General features: G+C 38.9%; 1 protein-coding gene across 1 annotated transcript; it reads right to left on the bottom strand.

Moving 5' to 3' along the window:
• Nucleotides 1-776: 776 nt before the first annotated feature.
• On the bottom strand, nt 777-20,714 carry metap2 (methionyl aminopeptidase 2). Its single transcript, XM_062982820.1, has 11 exons — nt 20,438-20,714; nt 17,411-17,509; nt 13,009-13,074; nt 11,209-11,311; nt 9,722-9,883; nt 9,230-9,411; nt 9,054-9,148; nt 8,855-8,951; nt 8,149-8,252; nt 2,103-2,218; nt 777-1,471 (listed from the first exon to the last, which is right to left on the bottom strand). Exons 1-11 carry the CDS (start codon nt 20,613-20,615, stop codon nt 1,219-1,221), a joined length of 1,455 nt encoding a protein of 484 aa, XP_062838890.1. The 5' UTR covers nt 20,616-20,714; the 3' UTR covers nt 777-1,218.
• Between the last annotated feature and the right edge of the window lie 522 nt (nt 20,715-21,236).

Raw genomic sequence — 21,236 nt, 5'->3', positions numbered from 1 at the left:
ATTGGCTTTTCCTTCTCCCAAAGCACATTAAGAAAACATTAAATATTCTCATGTAATCGCAATTTGAGAAACCCTTTTTATGGCTTTCAAGATAAGGTTATACATACCTGATACATTAAAATAGCCATATTTCATTTCCAAAATATTGATGGGTACTACTGGATTTTGGTAATGTTGAAGTATAATCTTAAAAGTATTGCAAATATGGTAATCCCAAAAATATTCATCAAGAATCACTTAATGTTTCCTGCAGTTTCTACACTGCTTTACTAAAACACATTCTAAGAAAAGTAGCACCTAATTAGGCTTCCGTAGGAGAAATGTGAATACTTGTACTTTCATTTAAATTAGTCATAACTAAAAGGTCTTGTAGTCTTTGAGGTTGATTATCACTGAATATATAGCAGAAACATTAGTAGAAGGCCACTAATTCATGCAGAACGCCCAACCGCTCATCTCCATGCACTATCGGTGAAGGTAAGATTTATTCCAGGAAGTTAGCAGTGCTATAAATCTAAGGAAGCAAATCTTCATACAACATAGCAGGGTGAGAAATGTGGGCTGCCAATGGATTAAAAGCCCCATCCGCATTAGACAGTACTGCAAGTGGTAAGGCATAATCAGAATTGCGCCTCAACATCTGGAAGGCCACATACTTCCCATCCTTTCACAACCTTCAAATAGCTTCCAGTGTTAAGTAAATGCAATATCCTGTCATATTTTCAAGATAAAATTTAATAGGGAAGTTTCCTCAACTAATATTTAAACAGGTATAGTTTTAGATCTGGAAATCTGTCTTTATTATTTTTTACAAAATGAATTTCAGGATGTTTAAAAGGCAATACCAGATACGACTTGGGCACAGAAATCAGGTGTAGTCATTCAAAGCGTTCAAGTAAGAATATGGTAATATAAATATTTGAAAAGCCTTCTCAGAAATTTTCCACACAATATGCAGAACTCATTCCAAACTAAGATTTTGTGCATTATAGCATTTTCTCACAAAAGAAAAATATATATGTAACCTGAAATATTCTAAAGGCCCCAGAAAGCCATTTTCCTTGGTTAGTTACATTAGAGAACTTGCCTTTGATTCAATTCTTCTTTTCCAAACACGGAAAGTTATCACATTGGGTCCACTGTTAAAACAGACTGCAAATTTATTCTGGCATAATGTAATCCAACAGAGTACATAGGTGAGGTAATGGCCTTGAAGATTTAATAGTCATCTCCTCTGCTGACAACTTCTTTGCATGTTGGACGCAATAATATGGTATGCTCAAACTGTGCTGTATATGAGCCTTTAATATCACAGAGGGGAGGGTATGGGTCCACTATACCCAAGTCACACAGATTCTTCAAAGCCATTAAATATTTACTTTCTCCTAGACGATCTAGCCATCTGCGGCAGAAGGCAAGCGTGCCAAAGTTTTCATTAATAACATTCAGCAAATGTTTTGCTCTTGGAAGCCTAGGAGAAAAGAATGCACAGAATGAGAGAGAGAAAAGGTTGATGCACGGGAAATATTTTCTTCCAAAACTATATATATATATCAGGCAGTTACATATTATATAATAATATGCATGTTTACTCACACAATGATCAAAGGAACTTAGTGCCTTAGATGTTTAGAACTGCAATCTTAATACATTACTTGAAATGATTCAGAGTATTGTTTTTCTACCCAAGTTGGTAATCAAAGAAAGAAATCCTTTTGCTCTATTTCAGTGATGTCAGTTCAAAGCAGAGATTCAGATAATTCAACACTCAAATGTAAACTTATTTCCATTTTTAACAATGTAAACGTTTGTTTCCAAACCCCAATTCACTGAATTTCAGGAGAACCTGAATCAACAGGGAACTTGCTTATTGTTCACTAATATATAATAATTTCAGACAGCTGCAATTTATTTAAAGGCATTTATTTATTGCCTCTTAGGCCGCCAGGTCTCCTGCATAAGTTTCATGGTTTTCCATCTCACAAATTGCATCTAATTGCCATTTTTCCTTTTATGTTTTATGATTATCAGATGTTCTATTTCCAAGGTACTGGCATATCTAAGGCAACATTTTTACCTAATGTAGTAAAAATTGGACTAACCTTATTGGCACATGTCCAACATCGAAGTTCTTCATATAATGAGAACATTCCATGTCATCATGAACAACACCTTTTCCTGTGCTGCCAAATGTTTCTATAGCATACACTTCTCCTTCCTACAAAGAAAAAGATATATTTAATTATTGTTTAGAGAAGTTTTACCCGGCTCTTTAGCCACAAAGGCACTCAAGGCATCTTACAAATGATAATCTGCCCTCAGGCTTACAATCTGCATAAGATAAATAAGACATACAGGCTTCATAGCAAAGCAGCAGGAACGACTGGATCACCAGCAAGGTGCTCCTCTTCCTCCAGCCCTGACTGTTAACACCGGAAACAGCCTTTTCGCATCCCCCTGCCTCCCCATCCAGCCTCTGGGGCTCCAGGTTCTTCCGGGCTTTTCAACAGAGGTGGGATTATTTACACAATTCTAATGTGCCATTGAATCAAATGCACAATTAAATTTTGGCAATGTAATTTAGCCCAAAAAGGTGAGCATTAGGCTCAAACAAATAGGATATGTCTTTACATATGTGCAGTTAAATTAGTCATGTTTAATTTGTTACATTAAATTTCTAAGAACTAAATACACATTACCCTACAAAGCAGATATTTAAGGCATCTTACACATGAAGCAATGTCTCTAAACACTTCCATAATTCTAAGTCTAACCCTCTTATAGCTGCTCAACAGGCCATGAGATCAAGAAACCCAGTTTGCACTTTACCCACCAGCTTGCACCTTACCTACCCCCATCTTTTTGTTACTTCATTGCACTATCCCTGGCCCAGCTTCTCATAGTGTCTAGGCACTCCCTGGAATCTTGTCCACTGGTAGTTGAACTTTACCCAATGGATTAGCATTGAATTGGTTTTTAATTCTGTATGAGTATGTTGTGTCATAGTAATTATGTCGATGTTTTATTACGGTTGTGTTGTATGTTTTTGTGTTGGTAATTGAGTATTTTACCTATGTTGGAAACCACCCTGAGTCCCTTCGGGGAGACAGAGCAGTATATAAATAACATTTTATTATTATTTATTTTAATTCATCTATTCACAGTGCCTTTTGAGAACTGCCTAATATGACGAATATGACGATTCCTCAGAATCGTCATAAATCGGATCTATTCAGATTTTCGAATGGGGCTCCAACCCACATTAGCGTAACGGAATTAACCCTCAATTCCGAAGCGTTGAAGCCATTCATTTAATGGGCTCGTAATTTAGACTGGATATATGAGAAAGCATTTTTGAAGCAACCAAACTTGTTTGCAAGGAGGACCAGGATAGCCTGGGCTTGCCTCCCTGCCCAATCAGTATGGGCATTCATGTAAGGGGGAGGGGTTTGGATGTCCACATTTAAAAGCATCTGCTGCATGCCACGAGGCACATTCTGGCTTGAAAGTTGAAGCGAGGAGGACGGTTGATCTTTTGTTGCCTGTGCCTGCCTGCCTGGCCTGTTGTTGTTGCAGGGGGACCTAGAGGCACTGGTAGCCACTGAAAAAAAGGAGTCAACTCTTTAGAGAGAAGGCATTTTTGGGGTGGGAAAGGGTTGTTTTTTGTTTTAAAAATCTAAAATAAAGGAGTAAAAGAAGAAGCATTTATTTTTTGGGACAAAAGTGGGAGTTAGAAGTTTTGGAGAGGGGAAAGGGGTTGTTTTGTTTTAAAAATCTGACACCTTTGTCCTGCTCAAAGCACTGCATGCCCCATCATTCCCAAAATCCCTCTCTCCTGTACTCCCTTAGTCTGGGGGAGCCCAGCGACATTACATAGCTGAATCCTTCTCTGGCCCTCTCTGCCTTTTGAGTTTGTTTGCTTGTTTGGCCTAAGCCTCCTCAAAGCACTGTGTGTCCCATCATTTCCAAAAACTATCTCTGCTGGTGGTGTACTGCCCTCCTTTTGTCTGGGGAGAGGCAGCAACATTACATAGCTGAATCCTCTGAGTTCAAGGCCCTCTCTTTGTTTGGCCTCAAAGCACTGCGTATCCCATCATTCCCAAAAACCCTCTCTGTTCCTGGTTGATAAATGTCATTTCCTAATTGGTTCTGTCACAAAAATATGGCAAAACTTTATTACACTGCCAAAACTTTTTCTTTTCGCAAGGGACATCATGCTATCACATTATGGTTTGCTGAGTGTCCCCCAAAATAACAGAGTTTCAGCCACAAAAACAAAGTTTCTGAAGTAGAACGATGACTTTCAAAGTAAAGACAACCCAATGAAACAGGAAATAACACTTTCAAACCAGGAACAGATTTCAGTATTAAAAATGTTTTTTATATAAACTATGAAAAATCACGAAAAATCAGAGGATAAGGGAAACATTCTGAAATTTGATGAGTTACCAGTGGTAAATGTGTTCTACCACTGTAGCAAGTTTAATCAGGATAGCTCAAAAATGAGGACGGCAGAGTCCCCTAAAGTTCCCCCCATTGCTGATTTTCGCTATTGCGCATGTGCATCCACCATTAACAAATTAATCACGAAGTTTTGCAAAATTTCGAACTGTTTGCCTTCAAAATTTGGAAATGACTTTAGAAACGAAGCGCCAGCGCTCCCTACCTTCGAAGAGAGTTTAGAACCATTTTTTTTCTAGATCGCACATGCCTACTGCCTAAGTTAATGGTGGATCATTTAATTTTTTCTACAAATCAAAACACTGTAACTTAATTTAAACTCCCCTTCATATTTAATGTTTCTAATGTGCTGTCCCACAGAAGCAATGTATAAGGCATGACTTAATTCATTGTATTAATAGACATGATCTGTATACTTTCTAATCATTCTCTGGGTCAGGAAGCTACATATGGGAGCTGAGGTTATTCTGGCACACAGGGTATTGATCACCTAAATAATTAAACAACACTAGACAAATAAACATTAACAGGGGAACTAAAGAGGGATGTCCCCTTCCCCCAGCCCTATTCTCATTGGCCATTGAACCTTTAGCAAATTCAGTAAGGAACAACCCAGCTATTAAAGGTTATAAGGTGGGCAAGGAAGTCATCAAGATTAATCTATACGCTGACGATGTTATGATAATTTTAGGGGAGGTGGAGGAGTCACTACAATCAATAGTCAGAACAGTTAAGGATTTTGGTAAAACTTCGGGCCTCACAATTAATTTAGGGAAATCAGAGATTCTACATAAAAATCTAACATGGGAAGAACTTAAGAAGGTTCAAAACATCATGGGAATAAAACTGGGGAATAAGAAGATGAAATACCTGGGAGTAGATATACCAAAAAATATTAATAATATTATACCAATGAACTACAATCATTTATGGAAAAATATGAGCAAACAAATCATTTCATGGGGAAAAAAATTTCGAGATATCTCCTTAAGGCTAAAAATTTACAAGATGAAGATCTTGCCCAAGTTTTTATTCCTGTTCCAAACCCTCCTGGTGAATATCCCTATCAATTTGTTGAAGAAATGGGATAACTCTTTCAAAAAATGGGTAGTGGGAGGAAACAAAAACAGAATTGCTAACTTCTTATATTATAGTAAACAAGAATTGGGTGGATGGGGGGCTCCCTCATTGGGATTATATGAGGCAAGTCAACTAGTGAGATTACTAGAATTCGAATTGGAAGGGTCAAAAAAATGGGTGCAAATAGAAAAGGAAGCAAATAATTGGCTAAAGGGAACGTCAATGGGAGAGAGAATAGATATAAAAGACCTAAAGAACATAAAAGCAGGCCCTTGCTTAACAATGTTGTCAATCTGGAAAAAATGGCAAACTAAATTACAAATAAATAAAATTGACCCTTTCCCATTAGAAACATTGGAAAATAAGGACAAGACATTTAGGAATATAATTAAGGCACTGAAGGAAAATGGTATTAAAAGGATTGGGGACCTTATGGACCCCAATGGAGAAATATTAAAGTGGGATAAAATAAAAGATAAATGTGGCCAAGGGAACTGGATAGCATGGTTAGGTTTGTCCAGTAAAGCCCAGGCCATGAAAAGAAGAAAAAGTAGGTGAAACCCCCCTGGATAGAATAATTAGAAGGAAATTAGAAACAGATAAAGGAATGATTGGGCTATGGTATGATGTACTAATTACCTTAACTTATAATACGAAAGAAACGCTTACAGAGATCTGGAAACAGGAAAAAACTTTACTGAGAAACTAATTGGGTCATGGATCAATAATATTCATAAAATTAATCATATAAGGATCAAAGAAACACAAAGGAAAATAATCACAAAATGGTATAGAACCCCCCTACAATTGGCTCATATAACGGGAAGTACCTCGAACAAATGTTGGCATAAATGTGGGGGAATAGGTTCATTCTCCCACATGTGGTGGGACTAGAAAAATTCAAATCTTTTATAGCAAAATAAGAAAAGAAATGGAAGAAATTATAGGGAAAGAATTAATATGGGACAAAGCCAGATTTATGTCCCTCACAATAAAGGTAAGGGAAGATAACAATAATTGGACCGAGATTCTAAAATATATGACAGCCGCAATACAAGCCACAATAGCCCGAGGATGGAGGGATGAGACAAAATGGAATGTAGAAATTTGGTGGTCTTATATATCAGAATATATAATCAATGATTTCATTAATCAAAGGAAAAGAAAATATACAAATTGTCTAAAAGAACCTGACTGGTTCAGGAAATGGTCAGTCCTAATTAACAAAATAGATGGAGACGAAAGATACACCACCTTGAACCAGGCGTTCCACACAGTTAAAATGATACAATGATAATATATTGAATTGCTGTTCCAGGGGGGAGGGGGAATGGGGGAGGGGAGGGGGGTGGGAGTTACATTCCAAAGGATCGTTTAAAATGTCATTTAAGCATTACTTACTTTTGGTATTATGTATATTGAAATAAGACATGCATCGCTAAAATTTTGTTAATTGTTGGAATGTAATAAAAAATAAAAATAAAAAAAACAAAACAAAAAAACAAAACAAAAAAAAAACACAACACTTTAATACAGACATGGACAAATTTTTTTGTCTTGGGGCCGCATTGTGGGCCTGAATACGAGGGCCGGGCCAGGAGAGAGGAGGACAGGGCCTGGGTCATTCTCAGGTTGTCCTCCCAGCAGAAGGACAGGGATGCTTGACCCATCCTTATGCTGGACGCAAAGCGGGACATCCGGCGACTGCCCTGATTCTCCTACCCATCCTCTCCCCCCCCCCCCCCCAATCTTCGGCCTATCCTCTTGACATTATGCCGGAAGGAAGGCGGGGGAGGGCGGGACAGACGGAGGCCAAGTGTGCTCCAGAGGGCTCTCAGCCACCTCATGCCTTCCTTGAACCGTCCTCAGCATAAGGATTGGGTCACTCACACCGTCCTTATGCCGGGAGGAGGATGACACACCGTGGCTGAGAGTGCTCTCAGCTGCTATGTGCCTTCCTCCCCCATCTTTTTGGCATAAGGATGCAGCGGGCCACCGTGTCCTTATGCCAAGAGGGCAGGAAAAATGAGGAGGGCCTGAGGTAAGCGCCTAGGAGGCCACATCCAGCCCCAGGTCTTAGTTTGCCCATGTCTGCTTTAATATATAAAATTATACTGAATGTTCAAAACAAAATTATATTTTGTGGTTTTGGACTATTCCTGGGAATCAATGTTACTACGTGAGCTATTTTGCAAGATGTTTCATTAATTGTGATAATAAGACACTGCATAAATTTCTCAAACTTTACATTCCAACTGATCGAGTTTCTATTTATTCTGAATAAAACATTTTCTCTAATTTAAAAATTTTCAACAATACTTCCTTTTCTTTTCAAAAATAATTTTTACCAAAGTCAAGATTAAACAGCAGAAGGGAATATTATTTTTCCATGTTAGGAATTGTGTTGTTCTACATGTCAAGTATAGATTTCATTTTTCTTTTTAATATAAATATTTTTTACATGTTCAGTACCTTTCATTTTACTTTCTCACCTGTAAAATCACATATTAAGGCAAAGCCATGTAATGTTTGGCTATTAATCATAACTTCGACAATCTAATCATATACGGGACTTCCAACAGAAAGGAGGTGTAAAAAATTGCTTACCTCCATTCTTGTTGCTTCTCCTCCTTTCACAATGGGAACTGTTTTGCCTGCATGTATCCTGTATGGTCCAATAGAGTGCCCATTCAAATTGCGAATTGGTTTCACTGTTACATAAAATATTACAAAATCACTGACATAAGTACACTTCAGCAAAAAGGGCAGAAACATTTGTTATTTTTTAAAATGCTATTTTTAGGTTTTAAAATCTAGAAAAAAGCAAATGAAATCCCTGAAATTTATACTAAATAGGAACATTTATGTTGTGATTTGAGTACTGGACCACAACTCTAGAGGGCTAGGATTCATATCCTAATTTGGCCATAAAAAACCTACTGGGTGACTTTGGGCAAGTCACATACTCTCAAAACTCGGAGAATAGCAAAGGCAACCCCCCCCCCCCCCGAACAAAATTAGCCAACAAAACCCCGTAATAGAGTGGCTTTAGGGCCATCATAAATTTGAAATTACTTGAAGGTATACAACACTGAATAGAAAAATCAAGGTTATTTTAAAAATGCAATGCAGTTCTAGAAAATACAGGATCTCTCTCGACCCCTGAAAAAAAATATGTGGCCCTTCCTTCTGATAACAGCATAGTCATAGCAGATGTGTAAGATTTACAAAATCTAAAGCCCTCCCACTTTTTTTTTACATATAATGTAGTTTGAATTAAGGCTACCACAAATTCTAGATGGAAATAAATTACCCTGATATGTTTTTCCATCAATTTCAACTTCATAAGATTCCATGACTTCTTGGATAGCCTCACCGACATCACAAAGACGAACATCTATTCCAGCGCACTACACATAACACAAAAAACTCCAGAGTGAAACTGAAGATAAAATTTTCTCTCACAAAAGTATGTAGATAACAACCAGTTACATTTCACCCTATGGATATACCTTTATTCCAGTATTAGTTGCATCTTTTACAGCTTGTAAGAGCCTGTCATATTTTGGATTGAATGTGACAGTAAAAGCACAGTCAATGATACGACCTGAAATTAGATAAATTAAATAAAATCATTTGCCTTCCAGCTAAATTATCTAAACATACAAATAAGCAATAGAAGACTCACCACTAACGTGTGTTCCAAAATCTATCTTGCAGATATCATCATACTGCAACACAGTTGGATCTCCAGCATTGGGGGTGTAGTGGGCCGCACAGTTATTCAAAGAACAACCCGTAGGAAATGCAAGGCCAGCATTTAAGCCGTTCTCTTTGATCAACTTCCGTGAACAGTCTTCTAATTTTTCACTAGGAAAGCAAATGTCTCTATTACATAATAGGAAATTTCTCCCAAAAGCTGATTGAGGTCACCTAGAAGCTGCATTTTAGAAACTATAAACTGTACACATACATTTATATACATAAACGCACATACACCCATATATATTATGTGTGATACTGAGAACACTCTTTCCATCAGACTTGCTGCCACAAGTCCATTACATTGAGGAAGTGTTTCACTTTTTTCCCCTCTAGCCACTAATTCATCTAAAGAAAAATACGCAAAGTACATTCAATGAACTACAATAAGGAAATTTCTGTAGGCTTTTCTGCTCACCATATTTCTATCATGGTCATTCCAGGCTTGATCCAGCTCATAACATATTTCCTCACTTGTCTATGTGCTTCAGCAGCCTCTCTAAAATCATTCCAGATCTCTTCACTTGCTTGATCTAGTGCTCTCTTTTCATCACTTGTAGTTCTCCAAGTAGCAGTTCGCCTTTAACATTAGAACACAAAAGTAGTCACACGTTACCTTAAATTTTATCTTAAACTACAATATACATGTTTTAATTTTTAAAAAAGTTCCAAACACCAGATATAGATATATATAAGATTACCAGAAGTATCCTTAATTATAATTATAATAATTGAATACTTCCATATTCAATAGTGCTAAATTACTGTATTTCTCCTGAGAACTCAGCATGGGCAAGATACATGTTCAATCAATGTTTACTGTCCATTAATAATATAAAATAATCCTAACGGCCCTGTTCAGACTCCTCTAAGTTCAAACAGTAACAAGATAATGATTTGAAATATTTTAAAGATGACACTGGAGGGAAAATTCTACATGTGTGCAATTTTTTCTATTATAAAGCTTGAACCCCTGAATCCTGGCACAGTAAGACTGGACTGTAACGGCTTTTCAGAATGCAGATGAAAATGTTTTTAAAAAAAGACCTATGGGAAATCCTTTTGCCAAGATTCACATAGCAAAAAACAAATTAAATTATAAACTTTTTTTCACTTTTCTTTTGAATTGCCAAGGTGATGAACAGAACAGATCTGCAAGGGACAATCTGTTTTACCCCCTACTAGATAGATAATAATAAATAATAAAACTTTATTTAGATCAGGCTTTCATTAGACTAATAAACTATATATGCTTTTTCATGTTATCACATATTTTTGGCAAGATACAAAGCATTTCAAATGGATTTGGTGCAGGTATTGATCACACAATAAAGATCCAATAAACTATTTTAGGTCTTAATGATACTACTATATATTTATAATCTGAAAGCATGGAGAACTGGTAAACACGTTCAGGGGGTGCTTCTGAATAGTATATAAAAAACTATCAACTGGCCTGTGCAAGAAAAATGCATGGAAACAGATGTCTAGTAAAGACTAAGCACATCCTTTGTGTATTTTGCTAGCAAAGCTTTGAACACATATTTAGATGAGAAATTTGAACGAATAGTATGAAGATCAGAATCCCTTCAATCAGAAAACCCTCTTAGGCTATTTCAGCAACCTAATGTATTTTGTACAATGTTTTGTAGTTGCTGCAGGTAAACAATATGGAGTCCAAATAGGGAACCTACATACTGCAAGTGACCTTAAGGTCAAAAAGCAGCTCAATTTTATCTTCCGTCTAGTCTGCAGTATGGTCTACAATGCAACAAACTTGACACGCAGTAAAAAAAAAAAAAGTGATGCCAGTAAAGATTAGGCAATTAGTTGAGCCTATAAAAACACTCTCCATTGCTATATGTTGTCATTGTATCATTTTAAAACTTTAAAGTAGACACTTACCCATCCTGTGTTGGTGGGTACTCACATTCTTCACCTTTTGGAAATATCCCACTGGGAAACAAATCACATATTGGAATAGATGGAGGATCTGTCTGGACTTTGGCTGTTGGTTTAAAAACATAATTTATAACTTATTCAGTAATTTCTGGCACATAAGCATTTTGACGCTTAGTTCCTGCCTGATATCACATCCAAATAAAAATATGCTCAGATATCTTCAAATAACCTATCTTGATTTTCCAAGTGCCAGCAGCCAACAAGATGTGCCTTAGCCAAATAGCCTAGTTTGTGCAAACACATTGTCCATTTCTTTAAGACTATGACATCTGTATAGGTTTCAAGTGTACCTATTTACGAAGATAGTTATTTTCGGATTCTTGTCTCATGTAAAACACTAAATCTATTTGGTCTTTCAATATGACAGTCATTGACACACTTGCATTAGAATTTAACTTCTGCCTATTCCCAGAAATTACCATAACTAGGAATCACTTCCAATATAAGAGGACACAGGTTAGCCTATTAAAATTCACATTGAAGTTTTCAGCAGCTTTAAAATTATTCATAAAAGTCCTGCTATAAAAGCTGATACAAGACAATTTTTATAGGGAGAGATTTTATTTACGCTTTCCTCTCAAAATTGAAGTTAAGGGCAGATAATAAAACTGGGGGGAAAAACCAAATATACATAACTAAAATATGTACAGATGGAAAATAAGCTGGATATATTTAGCAATATGTATATATAACAGAATAAGTTTATTCTATGGGTATGAGACCTTTAATAGGTGATTGCTTCGGATGGCAGTGACTTGAAATTTTAAAGAATTAGTGAGTCTGATTGTGTCCTTGCTTTTATTCATGAAACGTTACTGAAGTATATGTGGTACGTATGCTACTAGCCTTCAAGAAATCTCACCATAATATTACTTACCTTGATATCATATAAAAAGCAAGGTAAGAACAGCCCTACCTACCAATCAGTGGACCCATAACCTATGCCTCCTAGGTAGTGATTCATCTGTGACTGAAGTGCAAAACAGATTATGATCCCACCCACAGAGTTGCTAATGGAGTGGCAAGAGATGAGAGTTTAGTCTGTCCCAGTAAACCTAAAAGAAGCACTGACACCTCTACTCTCTGTTGCAGTGACACTTTTGGCCTTTTAGAATTCTGGGCAAGAAAATAGCGGCAGCCCTTTGGCACTCTCCCCCCCCCCCCCCACAAATAAGTGCCAAGTGTAGAGGTTCGTGCTTCTTTTAGGCTCCTTTAATGTGCAGTACTAACTCACCACAACTGACCTATAATTTTGGCCCCATAACTTGTTATTGACTTATATACAAATATATACGGTGAGCCAGAAGGCTGGGAGAAGATTAAGACAAAGCTGCTCACAGCAGTAGCCTAGACTGTTAAAGAGGAATTACACAGCTCTCCAACTCTTCTAGACTGACTATATCAGCTAGAAATCACTGGAGTTAAAATCAAATAGCATCTGGAAGATCACGCAATTCCCAGCCCAACAGATCAGTGGGCTTACTCATTATAAGAGATGACATCTAGGGGCCAATCTGGAGATGCAGGACCCATTGCAGGTTGCACCAGCTCAATGCCCCCCCCCCCAAAGTAACAAAGTTGCCAGGAAGATTTCCCCCCCAAAGGTTTTGGAGATATGCAGTGCCCAAAGAAAAAGCCACAGAGCCACAAAATCCTCATTCAAGCTGCAGGATAACAGCACAGGTAAGTTTCAGAACATGACAGGAATGCCACTTATGATATATTCATGTGGTCAACACCTACGTCCTTTCTTCTTTTTCTTCTTCTTCTTTTTCTTCCCTGCTGCACCATCGCCTTCGCCTTCGCCATCTACAGGACACAAAAGTCATAAATACTGGATAATGAAAATAACTATGTAAACAACACATAATCAGCAATACATACAACTGCTAGAGAAAAAATTAGACAATAATAGATTGGGCCAAAAACAGCAAAAAAAAATCTGTACTATCTGACCAGGCTTGTCCAAACTTCATAACTGATATACAGGATGTTTCAAAAAGATGGTCCCAATTTCAAACAGCAACATGGTACAATTACACAAAAAGTCACAATGTTTTAATAAGTTACCATGTTTTACTAACCATTTTAACCCAGAAACTAATCTAAAAAATAACTCCGCAAAATGGAGAATATCTCAGTAGGCCTTTTGTTGTGTAATCACTATCTTGCAAATGATTGAAGCTGGGGACTGTTTGTGCACTGGGAGAGGCCTCTAGCGGTAATCATTTGAAACTCGGTATGTTCCACCCTTTCAAATGATAAGGTTTCAATTCATGGGTGGTTCGTAGTAGCAGACATATAGTGATTTTAAATTGGGTCCATCTTTTTGAAGTACTTTGTACTAGAGCAAAAATGATTTTCTCCCAAAAACAGGTAACCTCGTAAGATATCACAATATTTAGTATAATCCTGCTGATATCATTTTACGTATCACATAATGCCGTAGTGCAAAAAGAACTATATGTCAGAGGTTTGCACACGTCATCTGCATACTGTTTGGGTGCCTGGCCAAAATGTTCACTTTTCCCTACTCTTTTAAGCATTGCCACCCTTAAAATCTATGAACAAACAGGCTCAATACCTATAAAGTGCTCTTTATTTCCAGAATTCTAGGGGGAGGAGGAAAAAGAAAACATGAAAAGAGTGGAAGGTGAATGGCAACTGGCAATGGTATTTTGCAAGAGACTACAGTAAATATCAGTTCCCATTTACTTATGTACATGCATTTTTTATCTTACAAACTGATTTTTAATTTAACCAATACTAAAAATAAAAAATCAGCTGTGGTCTACTGTGTTAATTTCTTCAAAATTGGGCTACAGGATTACGTTTTAGATCTGACAGTTGCACATTATAGTTAAGGTGCTGAAATGACAAAATGTGCCCGTTGAAAACTGTTCTATATTTTAAAAGGTGTTATTTATCTGTCCCAGCACATTCCGAAACAAAGATACGTTTGATCTTCAAATAGTCAATGCTATTTAAAAGCACTGCTCGTTTTCGTGAATTAAAACTGCATCAAATTTCTCTTGCCCTTGAAGTGTGCTTAATCCATTTACACTACATCAGAAAAAAAGTTCTGGCATACAGTTCATTCATCCATGGATCTGGAAAACTTTCCAGCCTTCTATGCTAACCACTGCAGAAGCTGGCAATGTTGAGTTCAATAGCTGCTCCTATTCAATGATTACAGTTTTTTTCTGCAGTGCTGCTGGTAAAGGTGCCAATCAGCAAGCCAAACCATTCAAGCTGCCATGTCCTTGAAGACTGGTGCAAACTTTCTATGTGGGCTAGAACCCCAGTTTCTGATCCTAGGCACACTTATTAGAAATCCTACTATCTGAATGGCACTAAAGCCAGGGGTCCCCAAACTTTTTAAAAAGGGGGCCAGTCCACGGTCTCTCAAACCGTTGGAAGGCCGGACTATAGTTTTTTTTTTTAAATGAACAAATTGATATGCACACTGCACATATCTTATTTTGAAGTAAACAAATACAGCCTCAATGTTAATCATCGTCATCATCTAAATAATAAAGGGGGTTGGAAGAGAACCCTTGGGCCATTTAGTTCAACCCCTTCTGCCTCTGTGCACCCAAAAGCACAAACAAAGCACCCCTGACAGATGGCCACCCAGCCTCAATGTTGTTGATAATAATAATAAATCACAGATTCCTAAATGCTTGAGAAGCATATAGATCTCATTTCCTGTGTTATACTATGTCTTTGTGCCAATAATAATAACAAAGAGAGTTGGAAGAGACCCCTTATGCTATTTATTCCAACCCCCTTCTGCTTTTGTGCACCAAAATCACTAGCAAAGCACCCCTTAATAATTAATAATTAGTTAAATAATAATAAAAATGCCATTATAAATAAGCAAAGCTTTGTAAAGCGCGCACCAGCTGAAGGAGGAGGAGGGAGCTGCCGCAGCGGCCCCCGGGCCTTAGTTTGGGGACCCATGATCTAAGCTATGAGACAGTTGTATCCCGTGAGACAGAGAGATATAAAAATTCTCTCTGAAGGGTCTTTAAATTAGTCAAGAAATAAGTCTTCTTGTTATCATTACATTTAAAAGTCCATCATTTCTTTCTTGGGAATTACACATCTTACATAAAAAGTGAAATACAGAGCTGCTCTACTCAGTCACCATTTAAGATAAATTGTTGAGTTATATGACAGCTGGCCAGACTTTTGAAACAATTATTTCCACTAACAGTAACTTCTGATACTTTTCTCATTTTATCCATCACTTTGGAGCCACCAATTAATAGTCACTTGATAATCGGACTCCTCCCAGCTATAGGAAATTTAAATAATGAAAACTTCTGTTCATTAAATGTTAGCTAACTCAACTAACTTAGGTTCCATCTATTTCATTGAATCTATACCAAACACAACTAAGTCTGGATCCAATTAATCAATTTCAACTCTATGGAGTTATAACACATATTCAGGTGCCACACTACCATAAACAGAACATTTAGAGTTCACCTCCCTTTTCTCCTCCTGTGCAGCTGCAAAGATATCAGAAAGCTTCCATTTTAGATTAACCACAAGTCGGTATTATGCTTAATTTATGTTGAATCATGACATTGATTTGTTCAAACAAACTAACTTTGTAAATCACAGTCTCAAGACAGCTTGTTCCAGCTAATGAAGATTTATCATTAAACATTCATCCAGACAACATGGCAACTCAAAACAAAAGTTCTAAACTGTTGGAAATGTTTATGCCTGAAGCTCATTGTATGACACTGTTATCATGCTAAACTATTCTGGAACCCCCGCGTGGCGCAGTAGGTTAAACCCTTCTGCCGGCAGAACTGCTGACTTGAAGGTTGCATTGCTGACCTGAAAGTTGTTGGTTCGAATCCAACCTGGGGAGAACACAGATGAGCTCCCTCTATCAGCTCCAGCCCCATGCGGGGACATGAGAGAAGCCTCCCACAAGGATGGTAAAACATCAAAACATCCGGGCATCCCCTGGGCAACGTCCTTGCAGACAGCCAGTTTTCTCACACCAGAAGCGACTTGTAGTTTCTCAAGTTGCTTCTCACACACACAAAAATGCTTTAGTTCAAGGGTAGAGAAACTGTGGTTCTTCAGATACTATTGGACACTAACTTCCTGAAACCTTGTAGGGATTGACTGAGCTGGAATGTAATTTGTAGGGCCACACTTTCCTCACTTCTTGTTTAGGGTGACATCCATACATAGCCATAAAGTGCTCTTGTCCAAAACCAATCAGGAGGCAGGGAAGCAGGCTGCTTTCTACATTTTCGACTAAGCCTTTGTCTGTTTTCAGATATGCAGTCTTTCAGAGCAGACTGTAACCCAAAATAAGCATAATATAATTGTAGATATAACATTAAATGCAAACTTGAACTATCATGTGCCATATACATAAGCCTTTAGCCAGAGTCAGAAATGGCATTTTACCACTATGCATTTGCCCATCGCTTCTCTAAATAATAATATAACCTTTATTTTTAACCCACCTTCTCTCCCCGAAAGAACTCAAGGGGGCTTCCAAAAACCAAACATTCAATGCCATGTACAATCATAAATTAAACATTAACACATACAGTTAAAACAGATTAAAACGACTTTGGCTAAAAAGATGTGACTGTGGTGGTTGTTTCTTCAGTAGGACCCAATCTTGGGGTGCATGTAGGAGCCCATTCATCGATCCAGAGAAATGTACAGGCAGAGGTATACAAAGCAAACCTTGCTAATGTTCACATACTGTACATACAGTTTGAAGAGCTACATAATGGAGAAGATGGGACTCAGATTTTGAGTGATGGCTAAGAAGCCCTTTACACATGTAAAGGTCAGTTCCCTTCAGCAATACCTCACACGTCATGATCACAAACACAAAAATCTCAATTTTCAATTAATCCCCTTCAAAGTGGTGATGAAGAGTGACACTGCATCACTTCTTTTCACCACTGAAAAGAAATTGAGATATTCTAGTTAGTGGAAAAATACGGAGGGGTTGTGTTGACAGAGTACATCTAATATAAATTGCTGCATTATTATAAACTAGGTTTATATTAAAATATTCATAATAATCACCTAAGCTTCTCTAGAACCATTAGCACACATATTTGTATATTACAGCAGCATAGAATACACTTGCCTTCATCATCATCATCTTTTTCCTTTTCCTCCAATGTCTGTTTATCCAACTGTTTTGTTACTTCATCAAGGGTCTCCCCCTCTCTTTCGGTTTCTTGTCCTATTTGCAAAAAAAGATGGGTTAACACTGATGCAAAAGGCCACTGAGAAAGTTACAATGTTTTCAATAGTAAAGGTTTCCCCTGACATTAAGACTAGTCGTATCCGACTCTGGAGGTTGGTGCTCATCTCCATTTCTAAGCTGAAGAGCCGGCCTTGTCCATAGACACCTCTTAGGTCGTCATGTGACCAGCATGACTGCATGAAGCGCCGTTACCTTCCCGCAGAAGCGGTACCTATTGATCTACTCATATTTGCATATTTTCGAACTGCTAGATTGGCAGAAGCTGGGGCTAATAGCGGGAGCTCACTCCGCTCCCCCGGATTCAAACCGCCAACCTTTCGGTCAGCAAGTTCAGCAGTTTAACCTGCTATGCCACCACTTACTTATTTTCAAAGATATGTAATTATCCCTATCACTGCATGAGTACTCCATATAAATGAGAAAATTCTTTTAAGAATGCACATTTATCTCGACTTCATTCTTAGGACAAGTCCTACTTAAAAGAATGGAAAACTCTTCATAGCCAATCTCAACCCCTTTATCTTAAGATAGCCATCTTTAAATAGTTACTGATGATGAAGCAGGCTTGTTTTCTGCTGCGCTGGAGACTAGGACATAAAGCAATGGATACAAACTGCAGGAAAATGAATTCCACCAAAATATAAAGAAGAACTTCCTGATAATAAGCTGTTTGATATGGAATGTGCTGCCTCAGAGTATAATGGAGTCTCCTTCTCTGGAGATTTTTAAGCAGAGGCTGGATAGCCATCTGCTGTGAGTGTTTTAATGGTGTAATCCTGCCTACCAGGAGATTGGACTGGATGGCCCTTGTGGTCTCTTCCAACTCCACAAATTCTGATTCTTTATATTTCTGGCTTTCTAAAATGTTGGCGTCAGTTTTCCCACATCTAATTCTATGAGTCTGACCGGCTTTTACGCGCCTGAGTGTCCAATATTTTCAAGACTCTTCTCCCAGCACTCCCAAATCGCCAAGAGATCATTTTTAATTCTTTTTTCCGTACACTGAATTGTCTGAATCCAACATAACAAAAACTTACACATGAGCTTTGTGTTTACTCCTGCTGCTATCCTTAGATGGCAGCGTTACACTTAAGTACCTCACTTTCCAAGATCTCCCACACCCTGAGTTTCAGTGACAGCAGTGCAGCAGTCCACCCCCTTTCCCAAGACAACTCTCTTGCCCTGCCTTTCAACCCCTTTGCGGTAAAAGTCTCACAGATTGTGGCAACCGATGGTTAGAAACAGACAGGCCGTGGGCATATTAATAAGAACAGCCAGCAACCCATTCACCCCCCTCCTGAGAACATTTACTAAGGATTTCACATATAGCATAGGCCTAGGATGCATCCGGACTGTAGAATGATTGCAGTTTGACACCACTTTAACTGCCATTGCTCAATGCTATGGAATCCAGGGAGTTGTAGTTTGAAGAAGCACTGGCAATTTTTGACAGAGAAGGATAAAGAACTGGGCTCCTTCTACACTGTCATATATATATAATCCAGATTATGAAATCAGATAATCCACATTATCTGCTTTGAACTGGATTATATGAGCCTGCACTGCCATATAATCCAGTTTAAAGGAAATAATCTGGATTTTCTATGGCAGTGTAGAAAGGGGCCCTTGTAAGCTACTTTGAGTCTTTTTTGGGAGGGATAAAGTGGGATAGAAATAATAATAATCATTGGGTTGCTGTCAGTTTTCCGGGCTGTATGGCCATATTCCAGAAGCATTCTCTCTTAACGTTTCGCCCACATCTATGGCAGACATCCTTAAACATTGTGAGGTCTGGACCCACCCTGGACCTTAAAGAGATATATAAACCTTCCTTGTCTAGTTTCCAACATACCTCACAACCTCTGAGGATGCCTGCCACAGATGTGGGCAAACCATCAGGAGAGAAAGCTTCCGGGACATGGCCATAAAACCCAAAAGACTCACAGCAATCCGTTGTGAGGTCTGTTGGAAACTAAGCGAGTAGGGTTTATATATCTGTGGAATGTCCATGGTGGGAGAAAGAATTCTTGTTTGTTTGAGGCAGGTGTGAATGTTGCAACTGGTCACCTTGATTAGCATTGAATAGCCTTTCAGCTTCAAGGTCTGGAAACACCTGCCTCAAAGAGACAAGAATTTTTTCTCCCATCCTGAACATTCACAGATATATAAACCCCACTTGCCTAGTATCCAACATACCTGACAACCTCTGACAATGCCTACCACAGATGTCAGGAAAGAATGCTTCTGGCACACAGCCACACAGTCCAGAAAACTCACAGCAACCCAGTGATTCTGGCCATGAAAGCCTTCGACAACACAATAATTGTAATTGTAAAAACTACAGCTCCCATGATTCCACGTCACTGAGCCATGGCAGTTGAAGTGTTGTCAAACTGCATTAATTCTACAGTGAAGATACATCACTAACCGTAGCATATTTCATAAGATTGTACGAATAGAAAGGAGAGAGCTTTGTATGTTGAAGGCTGCTTCTAGTGCAGTCATGGACCAACATGGGCCCTGCCTTGAGGTGTTTTGGACTTCAACTCCCACCATTCCTCACAGCCTCAGGCCCTTTCCTTTTCCCCCTCAGCCGCTTAAGCGGCTGAGGGGGAAAAGGAAGGGGCCTGAGGCTGTGAGGAATGGTGGGAGTTGAAGTCCAAAACACCTCAAGGCAGGGCCCGAGTTGGCCCATGCTTCCTTTAGACTAGAATTAAAGCAGTTTGACAACACTTCAACTGCACTGGCTCAATGCTATGAATCAATATAGTTGCTTTAGTTTGGTGAGGCGGGCCCCAGCACTTTGGGAGAGAAGGCTGTAAACCCGCAACTCCCAGGATTCCCGAGCCTTGAGCCCTCGCATTAACTCGCCTGTCCCGGGTAAGCCAGGGAAGCCTTCCCTACCTGCGCCGGCGGGCCCCTTGCTCTTCTTCTTCTTCCTGCGCTTCTTCTTAGCGCCCTCCTCTCCGCCGGCTCCCGCCGCGCCCTCTCTCTCGTCGGCGTCCAGCGGCAGCTCTCCATTGAGGTGTTGCTGCTCCTGCTTCTCCTCCTCAGGGCTGCCCCCTTGCTCCGTGCCCGCCATGTTGCTCCGGCTGCTTCTGCTTCTGCAGCCAGGGAAGAAGGAATGCCGCTCCAGCCGGGCCACTCCGTGGTGCGGCACGAGGGGGACGCTGGGAAACGTGGAGGACTCGGAAGAGGGGGCGGGGCGAAGGCGCATGCGCGAAAGGGAAACTGGCAGGCGTCGTCGCGGCCTAGTCCTCCGCAAGTTCCTTTGCGTCGTCTGATTGGTTACAGTTTGATATACAGTAGTGTCTCACTTATCCAACACTCGCATATCCAACGTTCCGGATTATCCAACGCTTTTTTGTAGTCAATGTTTTTAGTACATTGTGATATTTTGGTGCCAAGTTCGTAAATACAGTAATTTCTACATAGCATTACTGTGTATTGAACTACTTTTTCTGTCAAATTTGTGGTATAACATGATGTTTTGGTGCTTAATTTGTAAAAGCATAACCTAAATTGATGTTTAATAGGCTTTTCCTTAATCCCTCCTTATTATCCAACATATTTGCTTATCCAACGTTCTGCCGGCCCATTTATGTTGGATAAGTGAGACTACTGTATATACCACTTTGGATTGGATAGTATTAAGACATGAGGATTGAAGTGGTGTCAAGCTGCGTTAATTCCCTATGTCACA

The sequence above is a fragment of the Anolis carolinensis genome, chromosome 5 (assembly GCF_035594765.1).
Source record: "Anolis carolinensis isolate JA03-04 chromosome 5, rAnoCar3.1.pri, whole genome shotgun sequence".
Lineage (NCBI taxonomy): Eukaryota > Metazoa > Chordata > Lepidosauria > Squamata > Dactyloidae > Anolis > Anolis carolinensis.
Note: the sequence above shows the minus strand (reverse complement) of the source record. Positions and strands in the feature narration are given on the sequence as shown.